This window comes from Anomaloglossus baeobatrachus, chromosome 1, assembly GCF_048569485.1.
Source record: "Anomaloglossus baeobatrachus isolate aAnoBae1 chromosome 1, aAnoBae1.hap1, whole genome shotgun sequence".
In the NCBI taxonomy this organism is placed as follows: Eukaryota; Metazoa; Chordata; class Amphibia; order Anura; family Aromobatidae; genus Anomaloglossus; species Anomaloglossus baeobatrachus.
The window spans coordinates 865,296,175-865,319,574 of record NC_134353.1 but is presented as its reverse complement, the minus strand read 5'-3'; the positions used below and the strand labels follow the sequence as shown (position 1 = coordinate 865,319,574).

The 23,400-nt window shown below is 40.5% G+C and overlaps 1 protein-coding gene across 10 annotated transcripts in view; it reads left to right on the top strand.

The window, feature by feature from the left end:
• MAST4 (microtubule associated serine/threonine kinase family member 4) overlaps positions 1 to 23,400 on the top strand; it is a 775,598-nt gene that overhangs the window by 642,191 nt on the left and 110,007 nt on the right. For all 10 annotated transcript variants that reach the window (XM_075325968.1, XM_075325950.1, XM_075325959.1 and 7 more), the window contains 6 exons: positions 649 to 803; positions 4,878 to 4,953; positions 7,629 to 7,838; positions 15,705 to 15,806; positions 16,452 to 16,584; positions 22,303 to 22,370. In XM_075325968.1, coding sequence (XP_075182083.1) covers positions 649 to 803; positions 4,878 to 4,953; positions 7,629 to 7,838; positions 15,705 to 15,806; positions 16,452 to 16,584; positions 22,303 to 22,370 — 744 coding nt within the window. The remainder of the gene's footprint in view (positions 1 to 648; positions 804 to 4,877; positions 4,954 to 7,628; positions 7,839 to 15,704; positions 15,807 to 16,451; positions 16,585 to 22,302; positions 22,371 to 23,400) is intronic.

The window sequence follows — 23,400 nt, the reverse complement described above, 5'->3', positions numbered from 1 at the left end:
TTCCTGTGCGACCACACAGGTTCCACCAATGATATGTCCACCCTTGCAGCTGAGGACTCATACCTCTGTGAAATCATAAGGTACATTACCATTTTTGTGTTTATCGTCTTACCTCCTGGTATTTTTTTTTATTTTCCCGGTTTCGAGTGTCTCTCAAATGATAAAATATGTGAAGATGGGATTTGTGTATGCTGCATGCAATTGTCTGTAGAATAACGCATACTTTATTGCTAAACTTGACCTTTCTATCTCGTCATACATCATCAAAGATTTTCTTTTAGGCTGCGATGAGATTTGGGTATTCAGTAGAGAACCAGCCGGTAATGACTTGTCATTGTCCAATTTCCTTGTGCCTGTCAACAAAAAAAAAATATCCACATTGCTGATATCATCCATTTTATATTCTCCTCCAACTAACCTTCTGGCCTGACATTTAAAAGAGATTTATACAATCTGAAATAGACAGTTGTGCTTTGTAGACATGATTCCTTTACACTGGAGACAGGGGCAGACATATAAACAATAAACAGCCTTTGATGGTGATCACTACTAATTTTTGTAGACTGTGCAAAATTTGCAATGACAACTCAAGAACGTCGTCTACGAAGGTAGTCTACATGTATGTTAACCCTCTCGTCTGTTCCACAGTCGTCCTGCTCGTCCCAGGAGAAGCTACACCAGTTACCATATCAACCAACACCCGACGAACTACATTTTTTATCCAAACATTTCTGCACGGAGAGCATTGCCAGCGATGACAGATGCCGGAACACACCGCTGCGCCCTCGCTCCAGGAGTCTCAGGTGTGTGAAGTCTGCTACTGTCACCGAGAGAAATAATCAATCAGTATTAAATTTAGTCTTGTTGTAAATGTAAAATGTGATCATCGAATAGTCAACCTCTGAATACAAATTGTTTACAAGAATGTGATCGGTCTTATAGAACATTTATTATTTTCTGACAGCTTTGAATCTATCATTGCTTGGGTGGGTTTTCCTCTGAGGTTTGAAGTTCTCCCATCTTTCTTAGCGTGCGAAAAAGTCCAGTTACAATTGCTTTAGTACTGTCCTATGCCTTGATGTGCTCAGAGCTAAAATAACTTTTCATAAAAAAGGTGAAACCCTTATTTTGGCATCAATAATGGCCAATCTGAGCAAGGTTCACGGATTACAGATGTACCGAACAAACGCTATCAAACTTCAGCTACATTCCAACTTATCAAAGTTAAGCCTGCTTTACACCTTATAATTAAGCATACGATATTGTATGCGATATGACACGCCTCCATCGTATGTGCGACACGTTCAATTTGTTGACCGTGTCGCACAAATGATTATTTGCCGTCACACGTACTTACCCGTCCATATGACCTCGATGTGGGTGGCGAACATCCACTTCCTGGAGTGGGAGGGACGTTCGGCATCACAGCGATGTCACACGGCAGCCGGCCAATAGAAGCGGAGGGGCGGAGATGAGCGGGATGTAAACATTCCGCCCACCTCCTTCCTTCCGCATAGCCGGCGGGAGCCGCGGGACTCAGGTTAAGATCTGTTCATTGTTCCCGGGGTGTCACACACTGCGATGTGTGCTGCCTCGGGCACATTGAACAACCCAACGTGCAATTTTTAGCAAATGAACGACGTGTATGCGATGAACGGTTTTACGTTCAATCGCAATCACACGTAGCTGTGACACGCAACTACGTCACTAACGATGCCGGATGTGCGTCACTTACGACGTGACCCCGTCGACACATCGTTAGATATGTTGTAGCGTGTAAAGCCCGCTTAAGCGTACCATAAGACTGAAAGTTTATATATTACAGGAGTCAAAGTACAGAAAAACTGATAAAACTGCCTTTTCTAATTCAATATTCGCAAAATCATCCTTTCTATGAACTTAGAGTAACCTTTTTTTTGTGTATTATCTTCCATGCATTGCAAAGTTTTGGATTTTTAGAAACATTGTTTTGTTTTTGCTTCCTTCTCGCTTAAACACGAGGCTGCAGTGCTATATAAATGCCCAGTTTAGACTCCTTTAGAAGCTCCTTTCAACTTCTGCTGAACAAGCTTCAAGCAATCCATGTACAGGACGCCCCTGTCAGAGCCTTTCTGTTCCGTAATTCCATACTCAGTGTAAATCCCATACTCTGGTTGTTTGAATATACTGAACGGATTTTGCTTGGGAGAGAAGGAAGCAAAAACTGCATAACTTACAGGAACGGAAAGATAACTAAATAAAAAAAAAAATTTGAGGCCAGGTTCCCACATTGAGTATTTAGTAAGATTTTGACACTGCTAGTTTTTGTGGCACAAATAAGTGTCTTATAGTTAAACACTAAAAAAATAGAAGGTGCATATACCATAACAAAAATAAATCCTTCCTAAAAACATTACTTTATTATTTTGCATTAAAAACACTTCAAGACACAACAGATTAATAACAATGAACCAATATCAAAAATTTCAAAGGGTGTCAAACTCACTAATGCACAGGTAAGGGAGGAGAGCTGATAATGCCCTAAGATAAATCCTCCCTCCTTTACACTACCTAGTAGCGGAGGTTGGCACCCTATAAAGTTGATATGGCGCCCCCACTCGTCGTAGACTCTCCCTAACCCCCCTGACTCACCCTAACACAATTGAAAAAGTGCTCATGCCTAATAAAAAGTGCAAATAGTGCTCAACAAACAGGGCAAACAAATCAGGGGGGCTACTTATCATTTAGATGTACAGAAACCAAGCCCCAACGCGTTTCCCTTTCGGTTCATCAAGAGGCCGATATAATCTTCATGTCATTCTGATAGCTTGATGTATAAATCCATGTACAGGACTTCCCCTGTCAGAGCCTTTCTGTTCCGCAATCCCATACTCAGGTGAAATCCCCATACTCTAGTTGTTTGCATTTACTGAACGCATCTTTCTTGGGAGAGAAGGAAGCAACAACTGCATAATTTAAAGAACGCAAAGATAAATAAAAGAAAGTTTGAGGCCAAGTTCCTACATTGAGTTTTTAGTGAATTTTTGATGCTGCTTATTTTTGTTACACAAGTCTTTTATAGTTAAACACACAAATTCCAAAGGGTGCATAATTACATAAAGCTGTGTGTGAACAACCTCAAACACCTGCAGCTACTCATAGGACCACTCCATACGAGTTATAAACCAGGAGAACATAGGCACTTATTAGATCTGAATCTCCTGTGAACAGTAACACAGGAGATCCCCTCATGATTAAGCAATGATCTAAAACACAAAATGCGCGTCGGGGTCTGTTATCTTGAGAATTCCTTGGCACCTTGGGGAGCATATTTGGGACTGACTTTTTGTACTTTATAGTACTTAGCACTTTTTTGGTATGTATTATATGCTGTATACATCCTGAAGTCCCTAAACTTGCTTATATATGCAGCCATTATTCCCACTATTAGGGTGTTACTGTTCACATGAGATTCAGATCTAAAAAGTGCCTATGTCCTCTTCTTAGTGTGATGCCTTGGTGCCTGGACCCCATTACATTATTCTATGCATTGTATTATCCATATATTTTTTGATTGTCTCGGTTAGTCCTTTGAGACTTTTTATGTGATTATTCTAATACATTTAGTATTTTTTATTTGACCGCATAACTCCTTGTCCTCCTGGTTTATAAGTGTCTTATAGTTTTAGCCAATTGGATGGGATTTATAAATATCTTACACACACCCTTTTTTTAACGTATCATATACTGACCTGCGGTGCATTTTTGAAATCCGCAACATATTATTTCCCTTGTGGGTACGCTGAGTTTTATAAATTATTTTCTCCATAGAGTTGCACTAGTTGCGTAAAATGCGTAGGTTTAATAAAAACAAACAAAACCCACAAAAGACTCCTATTAGAGTTTTATCAAAGCCAAATACCAGGAAGTATAAAAAAAAACCCTCAGCAGCAAATACTCATCATGGGAACGTAGCCTAAATGTTTGTCCTTTTATATTACCGCAGTTACTGATTTGATGCCGCTTCAGTCAAAAGATAGGATAAAATATAGCATCTTGACACAAGGATGGAGGGTTGCGAGATGCTGCACAGCATGCAGGGATCCCACAACCACGGACTTTGAACCTGGTACCTTGTGGAGAGTTGGGTACTTTAAGAAAACCAGTTTTGTTTTTTTTGTTAATAGACCGTTGTTAAATGTAGGGCTTAGTTATTGAGGGCTTTAATACAAAGGGCGGATTTTGAGATGATTCCGTTGTCGTAGCTGGAAATTGGTCTTCATAGAACAGTCAGCATTTAGCCTATTATGGTTTTCTCTTGTGGCCATTGTAGAAACTAGAACATGGCAAGACTCTAAAAGATAGTAATTAAAAAAAGTACCATAACATGCCATATATAACATTTCTATTATAATCTGATTCTTTTTCAGTGATACATCCCCTTTATGTAGTTATCCAGTCACTTTTCTATGGTAATATCCATTGAAACGTAGTTAGACTTTGCAATGTCTGTGATCTTCTTCTTCTCCGTGGGGGGTGGTTTATGGTGGTGTGACCCTGATTGCAGGGTAACGCAGAGGATAAGATTTACATTATCGTTTATCTTCTAAACACCCAGATTCAGAAATGTGACATAGACAATAAAGTTTATAGCGAGTGAACGTGATGGCCCCAGCTCCCCAGCTCGGATGGTTAAATTGTTCTTCTCATTGCTGCTGCTGATGGCACCATCTTTTTTTTTTTTTTCCTTCTTCTGGGCTGGCGGCTTTTCTTCTTATAAGACGTACACGTTTCTGACTGCTTGTTATTGTGCTAGTTCTGCTTTTGGAAGTAATTGTGTTGATGTATGAACTGCTTTTATACCAAGTAAATGAAAAGCCCATTTTCTGTGTTTTCAGCCCTGGACGCACACCTGCCTGCTGTGACCACGAGATAATTATGATGAACCATGTGTACAAAGAACGATTCCCTAAGGTAATTTTACACAATTTTCTGTGTGGTGTAAACTCTTTTCTTTGTATGTGGATTTCTTATTCCTCTGTCATTGTACGGATGGGTCTGTGTTCATTGCCTGCAATCATTACCCAAATACATCTGTAATACATATTTCTTCCATTAGTTGGAAAAAATGATAACGATTATGTTACACTCATAGCGAACTCTCTGCTAAGTCTTTAATTCTTCAGTCTGGATTTTAACCATGTTACTGAAGCCGATCCGCTCTCACTGGGAGTGTACATGCCATAGAGGCAGACTATGTGACTGCTGTGGGTCTCTTAGGCAGAGAACCTGGCCATTGACCCAAGATTATGGCCCTTCTATTATGGATGCCAAAAACATTACCATAATTGTGAATCCTATTTTAATTTTTGCTATTGGACCAGCTTGTCTTCTATGTGCACAAAGATTTGTCACCACCTGCTTCTAAATCTGAAGGACTTCAGGGTCTACTCTATTTTCATGACCTATCCAAAGTCGTTGACTTTATTGACCACCCTGATTTTATGTAAATTTCTTCTTTAATCTCCAGTTTACCATCTTTTACCTACTCTGATTGAGAAATACTGTATATCTGCTATATTAGCATTGTTTTAATTCAGCTGTAAAGGCCTATGTACATTAGTCCAAAATTGGCTGTATCCACCAATATCCACAGAATTGGCCCACAGATGATGTCGGAGGACAATGATTTGGCTTGTTTAATTTGAGAGACCAATCCTTTATTGTTCTGTTAAATGGGTTGTCCACTAGTTTTACATTGATGGCCTATCCTTAGGGGTACTTTGCACACTACGACATCGCAGGTGCGATGTCGGTGGGGTCAAATCGAAAGTGATGCACATCCGGCGTCGCTGTCGACATCGCAGTATGTGAATCCTTTTACATACGATTAACAAGCGCAAAAGCATCGTTATCGTATGATCGGTGTAGGGTCCGACATTTCCATAATTTCGCAGCAGAGACGGTACGATGTTGTTTCTCGATCCAGCAGGCAGCACACATCGCTGTGTATGAAGCCGCAGGAGCGAGGAACATCCCCTTACCTGCGTCCCGGCTGCTATGCGGTAGGAAGGAGGTGGGCGGGATATTTACGTCCCGTTCATCTCCACCCCTCCGCTCCTATTGGCTGCCTGCCGTGTAATGTCGCTGTGACGCCGCACGACCCGCCCCCTTAGGAAGGAGGCGGGTCGCCAGCCAGAGCGACGTCGCAGGGCAGGTGAATGCATGTGAAGCTGCCGTAGCGATAATGTTCGCTACGGCAGCAATCACAAGATATCGCTGCTGCGACGGGGGCGGGGACTATCGCGCTCGGCATCGCAGCATCGGCTTGCAATGTCTTAGTGTGCAAAGTATCCCTTAAGATAGGTCATCAATGTCCGATTGGCCAGGGGTCTGACACCCGGCACCCCCGAAATCAGCTGTTGGCGGCAGCAGGAAATACTCAGTTCCGGAGCTGCTCAGTCTTCTGATTGTTGCTACGGCCAAGTACTGCACATCCGCCTCCCATTGATCTGATATTGATGACCTAGCCTAAGGATAGGCCATCAGTGTAAAAGTAGGGGGCAACCTCTTAAAAAGCACTAATATGAATTTATTATGAGGATAACTGACCATACTAGTAATAATCTGGTTTAAAGACATTTTTAAAGGTGTTGTCCGGTCATACTATATTGATGACCTATTCTTTGGATAAATTGGGTCCAACACCTGACACCCCCACCGATCAGCTGTTATTTGCTCCAGTCATCGGATGTAAGCACATGGAATAGAGCTGCAAAGCGCCGTTCCATTCAATGTGTAGTGACTGCTGCCAAGTATAGACTGATTCCAAGTGGAGTGCTACATGCTGTTCAAGTTTCCTAAAATAAAGCAAAAAGTTCTGATACTTTCTAATATACTTTATCAGTTCTTGTTTTGGGATCTCTGCTTGAAGCTCTTAAATTGAGCCTTCATTCTCTACTACCATTAGCTATTAAGGTTTAGAGATGGCATATCGCTAGGAAAATCCTTCATATTGTGATTAGTTGAACTCCGATCTCTGAAGCGCTCACCTATTTTGAGAATATCGGAGATACTATTTGAGCTCTCTCCCTTTTAATTTTTCTCCCATACAGTCTTTTGCAACCATTAAATGAGGTGACACTGTAGTTTATTGCACCAGTGGATGGCTAATGGCCACTGTGCAGAGAAGAAGCAGAAAAAGACATGTGGTAGCAGCACCATGTCACTTTCATTCTAAGGATTGGTAAGGGTCCTGAAGTTAGACCACCACTGATCAATGGTTGGTGGCACATCCTAGCGATATGCCATCACTTTATAAGTTGGAAGCAACCCTCTGAGAATCTTCCCTGACTATTTGAATGATATAGATGCCCAGTTTGTACAGGGAAAAGCCTGCTCTAAACTGAAAGGAAGCAACCAAAATTAATGGTAGCAAGCCGTGGTCTTGAACAATGAAAAATTGATGTAAATGTTTTTTGGATTTTTTTGCATACATTTTTCATGTACAGTGATTACACTAGATTTTTATTTTAAGCTTTTTACATCTTCGTCTCCACTTCTTTTTATTTACGTACTTTGGTATTGGTGGGGATGTTTATTTCATTGTGTTGAAAGGTAACTTGCTTTCCATGTCCGTATTTCCTCAGGCCACGGCTCAGATGGAAGAGCGACTCCGGGACATTATCACCAACTATTCCCCTGACAGCGTGCTTCCGCTACCAGATGGCGTGCTCAGCTTCACTCACCATCAGATCGTGGAGTTGGCACGAGACTGCCTGGATAAATCTCACCAAGGTCTCATAACTTCAAGATATTTCCTGGAGTTGCAGCAAAAATTAGAAAAGTTATTACAAGAGGTAAATCGCATGTCTAACCCGGCAAATATTCATTATTCCCACATTTGTATTCTAAATTGAAATATCAATGAAATAAGCTTAGATTATTATTAGTGATGGGTGAATAGTAACTTTCGTGTTTGAATAATGCTTACCGAATACTATTCCAGTGTTCGTCACGGCAAGAAAAATACTCGAGTTCCACATTGACTTGCGTTAGGTTCGTTATTCGTGACGGATACTGGAATAGAACTTTAGGATTCGTTATGAATAATGCAAACGCAAATAGTTACTACTCGCCATCACTAGTTATTACATAAAATAGACAACATCAAGTAGACACAGGCCGAAGATACAAAGGTATAATGCAAATTTACTTTTCTTATGGTAAAATTGTCTTGGTGAGAGAGCAAGAACTGAACATATGATGTATCTTAGGCCCTTCATGATGCTTCTAGTTTGCAGAACCGGTTGGTCTTCTGCCCATCCCCAATAGATAATGCCAGGGGAATGAAAGGATTGGGCATGGAGTTTTTCCCATGCTCTCTATTGAAAATATCTGCACAGTCAGCCATGCATGCATGCGTATGAATACGTGTGTAGATTCCAGCTGTCCGCTATGTAAGGCATACAGCCGGCGTCTGGTGTAATCTTCCAATTCAGGTGCGGTCCATGTTAGCTATGGAAAAGTGACCTAATGTGCTATACATAAGTTATTGTTATCTAATATTTTATTTTTAAACAAAAACAAATAAAAAATATCCAATAAAAAGGGGAAAAAAAACCCTATAAAAGACATAATGTGGCCACTAAATCTAAAACGCCAGAAATTCGTACTACTATAAGCCGGCTGTGCTGTTAGAATTTCCTGATGCACCTGAACATTCTCTTTTTACATCCATGTGCAATGTGATGTTTAAAATACTGTGTCACAACTATATCAGAAAACTGACCAACAGCTTCGATTGGTGTAAATAGGCGGAAACTGAAAAAATACATCATATCTAAGAAAAAAAAAGGATAAATACATAGCTAATGTGAAAATGAGTAAAAAAGACATAGCTTACATTACTGCTTTAGAAATATTTGCAAAGTGCCACTGGATATACTTTTGTAGTTATGATTCAGTTGGCACCTGTTCACACTGGTCAGGTTTTTTTTTATATATAGTTGTAGTACATTTCTGTCCTACCACTCCGCCCCATAGCCAGGGTGTGTCCACCATCTTATTTAGACAGGAGCGTATCCGCCCAGACACGCAGATTTTTAATCACACACATTTAAGGTTCAGTTCCTGATATAATGAGATCACCTTGTCAAGGTTATTGGGCTCACATGGATTGGCCAATACATGAGCTAAGAATCTTTCTTTGCACATATTTCTAAAGCAGTAATGCAGTGTCAAAGTAGCCTTATATTATTGAAAAATACTGTCAACTTTAGGAATATTGACCCAATGGCTGGACGCCTCCACCGCCGACAGCCCTTTAAAGCAGTTGAGAGCCGAATCCCATGTTCTGTGACTTTCCATTCATACTAGAAGCATAGCCTATAGAGTTTACACAGTCACCTGAAGCTTCCTTACTCCATTGTACATAGTTGAATCCTATGAAAGATATGTATACACACATATTTTGAATTGTTTGCCAATTTGTCCCTTTAATTAAAGTTTTGGAAAAGAAAATTTCCAGCAGTAGGAAGCCCAGAATAAAACCTTTCCATGCTCCTAAATCCAAGGTTGATGATCTTAAAATTAACAAGATAATCTATCCCAGGATGATCTGGATGAATTGCCAAAACAGCAATTCTTCATTCTTTTTTTAATGTAAATATTTCAGCTGTAATATGACCCCTCAGTGAAAGTGAAAACCCTGGTGAATTTTTTTTTTTTGTTTTTTTTTTTTAAATGAATACATAGTTTCTAACCAGGCACAGACCATAATCTGTAATAGATACGGATAGTTAAAGGGAGCCTGTCAGGTCCAATATGCATGCAGAACCACGAGCAGTTCTGGGTGCATAGTACTAATCCCTGCCTAACCGTCCCTGTATCGAGTAGAATAAAGAGATCTTTAGAAAAAGTGTTTCTAACAATCCTTTGATATGGTAATGAGGTTAGGAACTAGTCATAAGGGCGTTATTTCCCCTGACTATTCTTCCCTCTTAGCATGCTCAGAGGGGCTTGCTAACGTGCTATTCAATGCCCAGCATCATCGGCGGTGACGCACGAACCTGTGTCCGTTGTCACCACCTCAGACACTAAGTTTATGCTCAGTGCGCATGAACAGAAGTCCCGGCACTCCCGGTCATGCGCACTTAGACTTCATAATGCGCATGACCAGAAGTTCCGGGACTTCTGGTCATACGATATATGCAAATATTTGATCATGCAAATATTTTCAAACGTGCCAGCGTCTAAAGGGTACTTTACACGCTTCGATATCGGTACTGATATCGCTAGCGAGTGTACCCGTCCCCGTCGGTTGTGCGTCACGGGCAAATCGCTGACCGTGGCGCACAAGTTCGCTAACACGGACTTACCTTCCCTGCGACGTCGCTCTGGCCGGCGATCCGCCTCCTTTCTAAGGGGGCGGTACGTGCGGCGTCACAGCGACATCACACGGCAGCCGTCCAATAGCAGAGGAGGGGTGGAGATGAGCGGCCGGAACATGCCGCCCACCTCTTTCATTCCTTATTGCCGGTGGACGCAGGTAAGGAGATGTTTGTCGTTCCTGCGTTGTCACACACAGCGACGTGTGTTGCCGCAGGAACGACGAACAACATCGTACCGGCAGCAGCAACGATATTTTGAAAAGGAGCGACGTGTCAACGAGCAACGATTTTTCACGTTTTTGTGCTCGTTGATCGTCGCTCCTTGGTGTCACACGCTGCGATGTCGCTAACTGCGCCGGATGTGCATCACTAACGACGTGACCCCGACGATATATCGTTCGTAATGTCGCAGCGTGTAAAGCACCCTTTAGAGTCTCCCTTCTGTCTAACTTGCTGATCGCTGCCTGTTGTCAAGTGTCATCAGTCTCCAGCAGAAGAGACACCAAGACAGATTGGGTTACAGGAAGTGTTTTTGCTTTTATTCTTCTGTCTTTCAAATTGCATACAGGCAAAAGGGAGGGGAATTCTTTCAGCTCAGGGCTAGCAAACTATTCTATAAGGATAGGGGCAATGCATGCTGGAAAGTTAGAATGGATATGTCAATACCTATAGTGCTGTCAGAACGTAGATGAAGGGGAACCACCCTCTAAAAAAAAAAAAAATGAATGTCAAATTGCAGAGATGAAATTAGGACAGTTCCTGAGCATATTATACTGGTATGTGCACCTGTTGTAGGGGATGTGGGCAACAGAATCATGCTTTTTACATGTTTTCAGTAAAGATCTGGTATATAGTAATAATAAATTAGTATGTAGTCCCATTAGTCATGGCTCTGACATCTATGAATATATATTGTAAATTACTCATCATAGACTACTGGACTTTAACCATTAACTGGAGAAGCAGATGAGCCATAAGGAGTCGGTCTTATAATTAAGCGTTGTGTTTGGGTCACGGTAATAATTAGCATGTGCAGGTCACATCGCGGAGTCACTGTCCTAATGTCATCATTTAATGTAATAATTGCATTCAGGGCAAAGTACATGTTTTAGTGACATTCATTTCAATTCTAATGGGAAATCAGATGGGTGGAGCACAATATTATCCCTTCATATTGGCCTGTGACTACTACTTGTGATGTTGGCATAGCCCATGAGTGGGTGTGACGCTGCCAAGTGAGACTCACGAGAGCGGCGGGTAATTAATTAGGCCAGTACAATAAAGTATAGAACATAGTATACAGCAGCCCAGATGACATGACAAATTTGTAATTTATTTTTCACTCTAGTGTCTGCGAATAGTCCCTACTAGGCCTCAATTTGTTTTATTTTAGGCTTCGGTAGTATTTTTATTATGTGCTGAGTAATCATAAAGAATTTAGACATTTACTGGATAGGTCAAACTATAAGAGTTCACTGTTAGGTTGAAGGGGATGTCTACCCTATTGTATAGTACAGAAATGTCTCAGAATACTTAAAGCTCCTGCTCTTTTTCTTTATTTCGGCTCTGGAGTGGTGCTTTAAATGTAAGTCCCCTGCCACCTGTATTATACTCGCCTTCCTCTGCCTTCAACAGTTTGCAGTGATTTGTAATCTCCCAGCAGCCCCAGTTTTCATGGAGCGCACAGGTGGTCACAACACAATGTAATTCTATGAGAGCCTCGTTGTGGCTCTCATAGACTTGCATTGAGTGCTTGTGATGTAACTTATGAATTCTGACCATTCCGAAATTACAGTAACAAGATGGTGTTGAAAAAAGGTGAAGACAAAGGGTAAGTATGAGAATGGGGTCCGGGGACTAAGATTTAAAGCGCCCCTCCAGCCCTGAAAAAAAATAATGCTGGAGCTATCGATCAAGTATTCTGCCCCCCCCCTCCACCCCAGCCCCAGCACCACTCCTTTTCCAGTCCTTCAGAGTCACCCCTTGGTCTGAGCTCTTCTCTTTCCTGAACATGACAAAAATGTGACTGTTGCAGTGGTCACATGCCTGTCCAGCTGAAAAACAAAGAGCAGTGTCCAGAGGGGACCCACGCACACTGGAAGAAGAGTTGTGAGGGTTAAGTAGGTATAAATTTTTTTTATTTTTTTTTTAGTATTATAAAGCATTCAAGGCTATTTTTGTCATCTAAAAAGGTATAGATAACTATTCAAGAATAAATTATAAATTGGTATGATCTATATATTGTGAAGTTGGAACAAGAGTTAGATTGTAAAAAATAGAAAAGGTAATGCTTCATGTCACCTGTGGGGGCACTGCAGGAAACTGAAACACCTTCTCCAAGAGTTTATAGTCTAAGATTAAAACTGATGGAAATCCTTTTAACATGTATATATATATATATATATATATATATATATATATATATATATATATATATATATATATATATATATATATATATATATATATATATGTATGTATGTGTATATATTACATTTCATATACCACATATAATCTTGCATACATCAACTTACAATCATGTTACTTAAAGCGCACCAATCACCAAGATTTACCTTTATAACCTAAAGCCAGTGCTGGCACTATCAGGCTGATTCTATACATACCTTTAGTTGTCAGATAGGATGTATAGGTTTTGAAACACAAGTAAAGTTTGTAAAATGTAGCCTTGCTAATATCATACCCATGTGACCAGAAGGGGCGGGGCCTCAGCCAACATAGCTGATACCAGGAAGCAACATTATTTTTCTGTTGACTGAGGCCCTACCCCTGCTGGTCACATGGTTATGACATCAGCACAGGTCCTTCTAGCCACAACCATTAGTAAAAGGCTTCTATAATGGAATTAGCATAAATAACAGGTGAAGGAACAACAGGCAGGGGGCAGAAATTACTCTCAAACCCCACCCCAGCTATTAGCTGCTCGGCAGCTGCTGCCAACCAATCTAAAAGCTGTACATTTTACAAATTTTACTAGTTTGTGTTTCAAAAGCTATACATCCTTGCTGACATATAAAGGTATGTATAGAATCAGCATGATAGTGTGTCAGAATAGCACTGGCTTTAGGTTATATAGGTAAATCCTGGAGATTGGTGCGCTTTAATTATAAATGACATAAAATGTACAACTCTTGAAATCCTTACTACCATAAGACCTTTGACTATATATATCAGGAACGCGTGTATCATTAGTGATGCCATAAAGGCCCTGAATTGGCAAGATTCGGCTTGATACAGACAACACACGTATAAATGAGGCATAAATAATAGTTTAGTATTGATTTCTACCTTCTGAGTATAATTGCCTATATCATCGGCCATGTTTCCTAATGTTCACCCGCCACTCGAGGGGTGTGTGTGATGTATTTAAACTTTATCTCAGTCCTGGCAATACATGATGCTTGTGAATCATATATTATTCTGTGTTTGAACATTTCGGTCCGTCTCGAGAGTTTACAATCCGAGGTCTTGAGACTTAACAAGCAATTAGAGATAAGAAAGCATAATTCACAGCCGTTTGGTTAAAGCCAAGTGAATTGCTCCTCCATCTACATTAGTCATTGCAGACACTTGTATATTTAATTAGATGGATCTGCCCGACTCCCTCGGGTTATAGTGTGTCTGTTTTGGTTTCATGGTTTGAAAGCTTAAGACAATTGGAAAGTTCTCCCCTCGCTGACCGCTGAAGACAGTTACTTAGTTTGGTTTTGACATCTCATACATAATAATAAAGATAAATGGCTTCTGCTGCCTGTTGCAAAGGAAGAAAAACGAAAATTCATAACTGTGCACCCAGTGCCTACCGGGCATTGAATGTTGGAATAGAAAAGAAGGAAAAGGCATATACAGCTAAAAGAATATCTCTAGTAAACATTTAATTTGTCCTCTTTTGTTAAAGGGAAAAGTTCTCCAGGACGGAGAGTTTAAGCACAGGGATTTATTAGATGTGAGCAGCTCCTGATTTGGGGCCCAATTTAAAGTAGACCTGTCACTTGCTAAAATGTTTATCTTTTATCTTCCCTGAGTCTGGATTTGTGTTGTTTTGTTCCTGCTCTTCTTTGTTTCAGAGATATGGCCTCCTCATGCCTGTGTGTAAATCTATTCTTGTTAGCCAGGGGTGGCGTGACTCAAGAAGACTCCCATGTAGAAGAGTTGAAGATCACGCCCACTTGGATAACAAGACTAGATTTATATACACAAAAGTTGGGGGCCATATCTCTGGATTGGAAAGGTGGAGAAACAATAGAAATATAGATTAATGAGGACTTAAAGAGAACAATGGTATTTATAGCAGTCAAAAAAAAGGAAAAACCTATATTTATGGTGTCAGGTCCTCAATAAAGCATGTGAATTTATAACTGAAGGTGTCTTTCTGCCTAATGTAGATTAGATATTTTGTGTCACAATGTGACTTGTTGGATAATGAGGGTTAGGGCCCCCTATGCTGTCCCTCACGCTAAGGAGCCCTATGTTATCCCTAAACTCAGGGATACGCCTAATGGTGGACATGTCTGAGTCCCGTTCACTGACCCCGCTCCTGACCAAACCTAGTCTGATTTCCCCCCTCCCACCAGGGAAGGACTGGGCAGGAATGTGATGTTAAAGACAATGAAGACAGACCAGGGAGAATCAAAACGCTGACACACTACATACATACACATGCACATGTACACACACACACACACACACACACGGATAAACTCCACAACCACACAAAGTAACAAGAACTGCTAGCACCAGAAAGTCTGTGACACCAGACCAACTAAGACCAGCTATAGCTGGCATAGGTGAAAGTACCCAGCCAGCATATAAAGGAGAGGGGAGAAGTGATCGGCTCCCTTACAACAGGTGATCGAAGAAAGCAAATAGGCAGACTAGCAGAGATTAACTCTTGCTAGTCTGCCTATGAATTGGCACACAGCAGGTCGACGCCTGAATTTGCCAGCATTTCTTCCAGACACCAGAGAATCTATCAGGCGAAGTGTAAGAATCTGCAATCTGAACAGGACCCAACAGCGCCATCACAGTTGGCAAAGTTAGAGACAATCTCCATGTGACATTTAGTGACTTGGAAATGTGGTGGACTACATTTTTTGGCAGCTTTAATGCTTACTACTTCTTTCTAATCTATGTGGTTTCTATATCCTCCCATGTTTCCATAGTCTTCCTTCTTTGGCTCTCCAGAAAATGCAAAATGCATACAAGTAGTCTGACCTGACTTCATATTTTTATACCTCCTACTTGCATTCTGTGATGGACTCCTTTGTGTACATTTAAAACATAACCATTTTTAATTCTTTTTTTTATCTTTATTAGGCCCAAGAAAGGTCAGAAAGTGGAGAACTAGCCTTCATCAAACAACTTGCCCAGAAAATCCTAATTGTGATTGCACGACCAGCTCGCTTGTTGGAATGCCTGGTAGGAATGAAAACCTTTTCAGTAGTATTTGATCTTTTTATGATTAGGCAGGTAAATGTGGGGTGAGAAACGAGGTAAGGCTCAGTGCATATAGCATTATAGCCCTACATTTAACATGTATCCTGGAAAAGGTCCTGGCATGTACAGTGATCAATAAGGCTCCATTTATGTACAAGAGGAAAAGCATTTCCTTTTAGGCTCTACTGTATCTGGGTGATCTGCATTGTCATAAGTTTTTATTTTTTTAACTCTATTGTAAAGCATAAAATTGCACTTTTTGACACAGAGGGTCTCTGCCTGCCTTATGAGTAATGTGCTCCACTGTATGCTCACCGAATAAAGGGATCAGATGACGGGGGTAAAAACTGGAAAGGTGATCAGACATTATGGAACACATTGTTTACATCCAATAGTATGTGCTGTTGTTTTCCATAAATAAAGTTTTAAGTTTTTGGTTTGTTTTTTGTACAAGGTCCAAATCCCACTGATCTTCTGAATCTATCATCTTATGATTACTATGCGAATATACATTAATTGCCAAAATTCACTTTGCTGAACAGTTCTTCCATTATATCCATAGTTCTTGGAGTATGCAAGGTTTGTAAGATTTTCTAATTTGTTGATTACATCTTTTGGATAACTTAGGAATTTGATCCTGAAGAATTTTATTACCTTTTGGAAGCAGCAGAAGGCCACGCCAAAGAGGGCCAGGGTATTAAAACAGATATACCGAGGTATATTATCAGCCAGCTGGGACTGAACAAAGATCCTCTGGAAGGTAGGCAGATCATAGATTTCCCTGTATGATTACATTTCCTAAAAAGTTATATGAAGCATTACTTTCTGTGATGAAAATTTGGTATTGAACATTTGAGATGCCACCAGGAGGTGGAGATTCCCATGATATAACCTCTACTGCTTCAAGGCATTTATAGACCATAGTGATCTAATCATTACAAATGTAGAATTTTATCACTACATACAACTATTTGAAGTAGAAAAGATCGAAGAATTGAATAAAAACAAATAACTACATTTTGAATTGGGGAAATACTCCAAAAATAGTTAAGTGAGGTAGCTAAAGGTGGAGAGTTGCATTCCCACCCATACTTAAATGCCAAACAAGCCTCAATACTCCCATAACATGTAAATAGAGTTAAAGGTTTATCTGGTGATATGATACTGAAGACCTATGCTTGGGATAGAAAGGACATAAGGAAGAGCAGAACAGCAGAAAGCTTTAATTGTCATTTATTTATAATTTACCATGTCCAATATTCACACTGTATTAGACACAGTGGAAAATTGCAACGTTTAGGGTATACTGATGAAGAGTGTATTAGTCAAAGATTATGGTATCTACTCCTCGGTCCGGAGTGTGGTTCCCCAAGAAGCAGACTTGAGATTGGATTGAAGACCAACATCAAACTAATCTTTTCTACACTACAGTCACTGATCTGCTTCTTAGGGGACCGCACTCTGCATCCAGGAGTTTGCACCACAGTCTAAGTCCAATACTGAAACTCTCTATGTCTGGTGAAGGGTGCAATACCCAAAGTGTTGCCATTCTCCACTATATCTAATATGGCATTAGAAACTGTAAATAAATCGCTATTGGAGCATTATAGAGTGCATTTATTTTTTATGGCCTCTGTAAATTTACTGGAACTGAGTGATCAGCTCCCTTGGTACAAGGTCTCATTTCCATCTGATTAATGATTATGGAGAGTGCATACTTTACCATTTTATTTGATGTCTATCCTTGGGATAGTTCCTTAGCATAAGATCAGTGGGGGCTGACACCCAGCCAACCCCACCTATCAACTGTTGGCACGTGGCAAGAGAATAGTTCCTACACATGAAATAGAGCAAAGTTAAGGTGCTGGGTGACGGACACCTACTGAATATTGTATGACCAGACAGCCCCTTTAACAATATTGAATTATTTTAAGGCATCATGCTTCTAATAATTTAATGAAGCTTGTCATTTAATTATCAATTTTTGAACAGTACAGTCTTTATACTGTCTAATAAAAAAACTAGAATACAGATCTTTGGTTAGTTGGTGGGACCATGCATGGTCAGGTTTTGCATTGGGGCATGATCCTTGTTACACCTCTGTTAGTCTACCTTACAGATCAAGGCAATATAAGCTCATTACCCAAGTTCTGAGGAATGTGTCTGCCTTTTGACAACTGCATTAAATGTTAAAGGGGTTAGAAAGTTCAGATCACTTTGCATTGTTTAAGGGAACCTGTCACCAGATTTGGTGCCTATAAGCTGCGGCCACCACCAGTGAGTTCTTATATACAGCATTCTAGAAGACTGTATATAAGAGCCCAGGCCACTGTGTAAAACGTAGAAAAACACTTTTATAATACTCATTTAAGGGTCAGTCCAGTCCGATGGGTGTCGCTGCTCTCCGGTCTGGCACCTCCTCTCTGCTGCGATCTCCGTCCTCCTTCTATCCAGCCCAGGTCAGCATTGCAGTCCTACGCAGGCGCACTTTGATCAGCCCTGCTGAGGGGAAATCAAAGCACTATAACACGCAGGCGCGAGGAAAGGTTAAAGACTGTCCGCGCATGCACACAATACTTTGATCTGCCCTGAGCAGGGCAGATCAAAGTGCGCCTGCGCAGGACCTCAATGCAGGCTAGTGTGGATGACGTGGGATGCGTCATGCACACAGGCGTCAGAAGGAGGAGGACGGAGATCGCCTCAGAAAGTAGGCGCCAAACCGGAGAGCAGCAGAACCCACTGGACCGAATCATCTCCCTAGGTGAGTCTTATAAAAGTGTTTTTAACGTCATACACAGCGGTCTGTGCTCTTTGATACGGTATTCTAGAATTCTGTATATAAAGGCTCACTGATGGTGGCCACAGCTCATAAGGGAAAAACCTGGTGACTGGTTCCCTTTAATAGACCAAAAGTGGCAAAGTCGCTATACACAGAGCCTTGCCGGTATGCAGTTATCCTGCCTTATCAAGGCCTCCAAAAGAGCTTATAATGACCCTGTCCCAGTCTACACAGCAAAGCTGGCCAATAAGCTGTAGAATGCAGATTTCGAGTAAGACCCCCGGATAAAGACTGCATATACTTCATTTACTTTTTTTAAAAAACATTCAGGATTATGGAAAGTTTTCTACAGAGGATACATAGCATATTACCCATGATCGATAGAGTTGATTTTGCTATGCAGAGAGAACAGCAGACGTTATTAAATAGCTGGTACCCGTACCTAATCTTGTTGCCAGAGACATGGATATTTTATGAGCACCATTAGGATTCCATATTTGCTGTCAGACAGAATGAGTTTAAAATGCTATCTACCGGTATTTGTTAGCAGCTGAGCAATATTACCTTCAGCTACATGCTGGAAAGAGCCGGGCTTCATCTCTTATCTGCCAAATTGTTACCTTTTTATAATGTTTGCAAATACGCAAGTTGAAGGGTATCCATGCTGGTAGCACAGGATCTGAACCCAGCAGCAGCTGCCTTCATGATGACCAAATATTCCTAATGGAGTAGTCACGCATGAATTACGGGTTGATAATAGCACATGAATAGACAGTGCTTTGAAAGCTGGACCACAACAGATTCATCATCTGCCTGATACCGGTGCATTACTCAACTAGTCCCTAGAGGGATATTTTTTTTCTTCTTCCCCTGTGGTTTTCAAATTGCCGTCTTTACCTTCTTTTTCTCTCTTTCTGTAACGCCAGTCTCCAGCAATGGATTCAATCAATGACATAAAATAGGCAGATGTTTAATGGTATTTAGATGAGTTTTAAAAATCTCTTCAGGCATTTCAAAATAGTTCCCGGGATTCTTGCTTTAAGTGCTGACGCTGGGATTCATTCCATTAATACCTACTGTTTGCAGATATTGTGTGCTTCCAAGATAACCGCCGCTATTGGGCAAGGCTTCTTTTGAAATAGAATTGTGCTTTTTTTTGCCTTGTTCGCCGTGACATTAGCTACTTTTGGCTGAATTTTCAATAGCGGTTTAAGATATCTGAAGCGGACATAAAAGAATTCATGAAACTGAAGCCGTCCGACTTAAAGTGTAATAATCCGAGAGCCTGCCAGGTGCATTAAAAGAGAAATGAACTTGCAGTCCATGGTCCATTCATTATTGCCCCTTCCTGACCATTTTATATTGGTTATAACAGACGTTATTACATTATTTTATTTTTTTTTTTTTTACTCATGAATAGACCATGTAAGACTAGAAGACCCTCCTTTGGTTACTTAATTGTATGTTACTTTAAAGGAAATCTGTCAGGAACACCCCAAACTATCTATGTGCACATGTAGCTCTTTCAAAGACAAGTCCAGGAATACTTTTACATGGCTGGTCCGTTCCTCCATTACTCAGAAATCCAATTTTAGGCTGAAAGATTATAGTAGATCTGAAGCCTCTGTCACTCCAGCTCTATTCACCACCCATTGCCATCTCCTTCTACTTGACTTACAGCCTCTATACTCTGACTTCAAACAAAGGAGCCATCCGTCAAGTAGGTGACGCTGGGCCCCCTTAAATAATAGAGCTTGAGTGACAGAGCATTCAGATCTATCACAGCCCTGTAGCCTCATTTGCATATCAACGCTAAAGCTGGTTTCTTAGTTATAGAGGAACAGACTGCCCATGTAAAGTTATTTCTGAAGTGGTCTTTGAAAGAGCTACATGCACAAACAAATAGTTTGTGGTGTAAAATCCTTTTGATAGATTCCCTTTTAAGAATTTGTCTCAAAAATATATCTGATTTTCTCAAAATAAATAGTTTCTCCGATATTAAGCTGTTATCACTATAGGATGCCCCATCTGAACATCCATATGACAAGATATAGTAGAAATAAGAGTAGAAAAAGCAGCTCACCAGACACTGAGGTAATTTGGGTGTGGTGCACAGAGGCTCTGGGCCGGCTTCCAGGCAATAGCTCAAACAAAAGGAAAAAAATCCAGCATCCGCAAAAACAGTGAAGTGGATAAAACATGACGTTAAAGGGGTGGTTCATTAGTTAGTATTCAAAGGCACATTGATGTTATGTTGAGAAACAAGGTTTCTTTCAAATACTTTGTGTTGCCAATAGTATCTCTGAGCTGCGCTATTGTGCTCCGCTCATCCCCTTCTTGTGACCCCCAGGCTCCGTGACCTCTGATGTCCGGTGATGTCACGTCAACTTATAGTTGACCTGTCATCATCACAGCCTATTAAAGTCTTCCTGAGTGACTGGATTTTGGGCGGCGTTTCACCGCACATCACAGCCCAGCGTCACTCCTGCTTGCCGGCGCTCTGTAGTGAAGAAGAGAGCAGGAAGATGCCGGCCAATAATACAAAGATTATAAAAACATAAGGAAACAACAATATTTTTCAGGACGAAAGGCACTCACCGGGCTTGCTTATTCAAAGAGACTTTATTCCCACGTTGGGTTACATGTGAAGGCGATGGGAGGAGGAGGGAACACAAGACACGTCGGACAATGGCCATTTCGCATCTGTACTCTGGAACGGTGGACCTGTGGAAGAGTTCTGTACAGACACGAAACGGCCGTTGTCCGACGTGTCTTGTGTTCCCCCTCCCCCATCGTCTTCATATGTAACCCGACGTGGGAATAAAGTCTCTTTGAATAAGCAAGCCCAGTGAGTGCCTTTCGTTCTGAAAAATATTGTTGACTGCTTGGTGTGTTTACCCTGTGAAAAGCGCACCACAGATCACTGCACATACACTGCCTTGAAACGCGGTACCTTTAATGTTTTTTGAAACTGCAGAGTCGGATGAATTTTTGACTTTGATCATCAATGTGTATTAGCAAAAAGCCTTCATACTGTGAACAGTCCCCAGCATCTTCCTCCTACTTATTAAATATAAAAACATAAGGAAAGTAGACAACAGGCTACGCGTTTCGATCAGAGAGCCCTGCTCTTAATCATGAGTATTTTTGCTGGATTTTTCCTCCTTTTGATTGAGATATGACATGACATGCCCGTAATTCACTGATTATACTGATTAGGCGCAGTAGAGAAGGATCTTCTCCTATTTATGACTTAGGGACCTCCTTTCTAGATATCGGGGCACTAACGAGTGACTCTGACATCCGAATGCCCTAACGAGGCTATTGACTTTGACTGTCTTTGAGACGACCATGTTCTAATATCTGTATGTTCTACTGATGGTTACAACTACAAACAATACTTAAAAAAAATAAAAAAAAAAGTCCCATTTTGAAAATCTTAAAAATGTAAATGTCTTGACTTTGAAAGCATTAATTTTCTAAAATGTTGAATTATTTAGAGTTTGTATTTGACTAAAAAGACGGCAATTTATTAAGTATTGTATATTTGAAGTTTTGTTTTCCATATTCTATTGTTAGTGATTTAGCACTGAACTTGCCGCTGTTTGTGAAGATTTTGCATATTGTATAATTCATTTATGTATAATGTTGCTTAAATTATGTTTCTGGTTTATTTGTTTTTTTTTGTTACAATTTTAGAAATTGCTCTATTGGCAAATTATGACAGTGGAACAGCGGAGACGCCAGAGACTGATGAATCTGCCAGTGTAAGTATCATACCTCAATAAATGCTATACCACAAGCTTTTTGGGACGGATTCATCATTGTTTTTGCACCTTTTTGTCTAGAGTAAAAATGATTCTAATTGGGACTTTTTTTGTAATTTGTGCCTTATTCATTGTTTAATTTGTGCCTTTTGTTAAAGCAGTTGTCACTAGTTGGATAACTCCTTCTCAATTACTATATTCCTCCATGTAAAATAAAAACCGCCTCTACTCACCGTCAGCGCCGTGTTAGTGGTATCGTCACCGTGTCTCGCGTATCATTGTCACATGATCCCTGCAGCCAATCAATGATCACTACTGGACTGCTTCATTCTTGTATCCTTCTGCCGAAACTAACATCTAGAGACAATCGGAAGTGCTGTAACCCCAGTTTTTGCCTAAAGGAAGTGAGAGAGAAGTGGCCCATTAATAGCTGATGATTGGCTGCATGTCTTACATGTTATAACAATGTCGCTCGAGCCCCAAAAGACCCAGTATCAACATCTCTGGAGGTGAACATAAAAGGGTAAATGGCAGAACACTATTCCACATGGGTAAATATATATCAAATCAATTTATAGCATAAGTATATATGAATAGATAGCCATGTGGAGCATAAGGACAATATGTTGCATGAACAATCGTGAACATTAATGAGGAGAACAAAACAGACAAAAACCACGATCAAAAACGTCCAATAGGTACAAAAAATATATTATTATGAACAGGTACAGGTAGAAAAAAAACACCATTGTGTGAATATTAAAACCATATACTAAAGTGCCCGTGCATACTTCTCCGAATATAACCTAATAAAGGGTGTTATTATTATTACATCAATGATGGGCACAAGGCGCAATATAGATATCAATGCCCAAAAAAAAGTACATAATAAGGTATATAACAGTATCTCTATAATTGCCAAATGGGTAAAATAAGCCCAGGTCTGTATATTGTTAATGGCAAGCTGGATCAGCCTATACATCCAAGCAATAGGGGAATGTAAGTAATTCAGCTACAGCATCAGCAACAC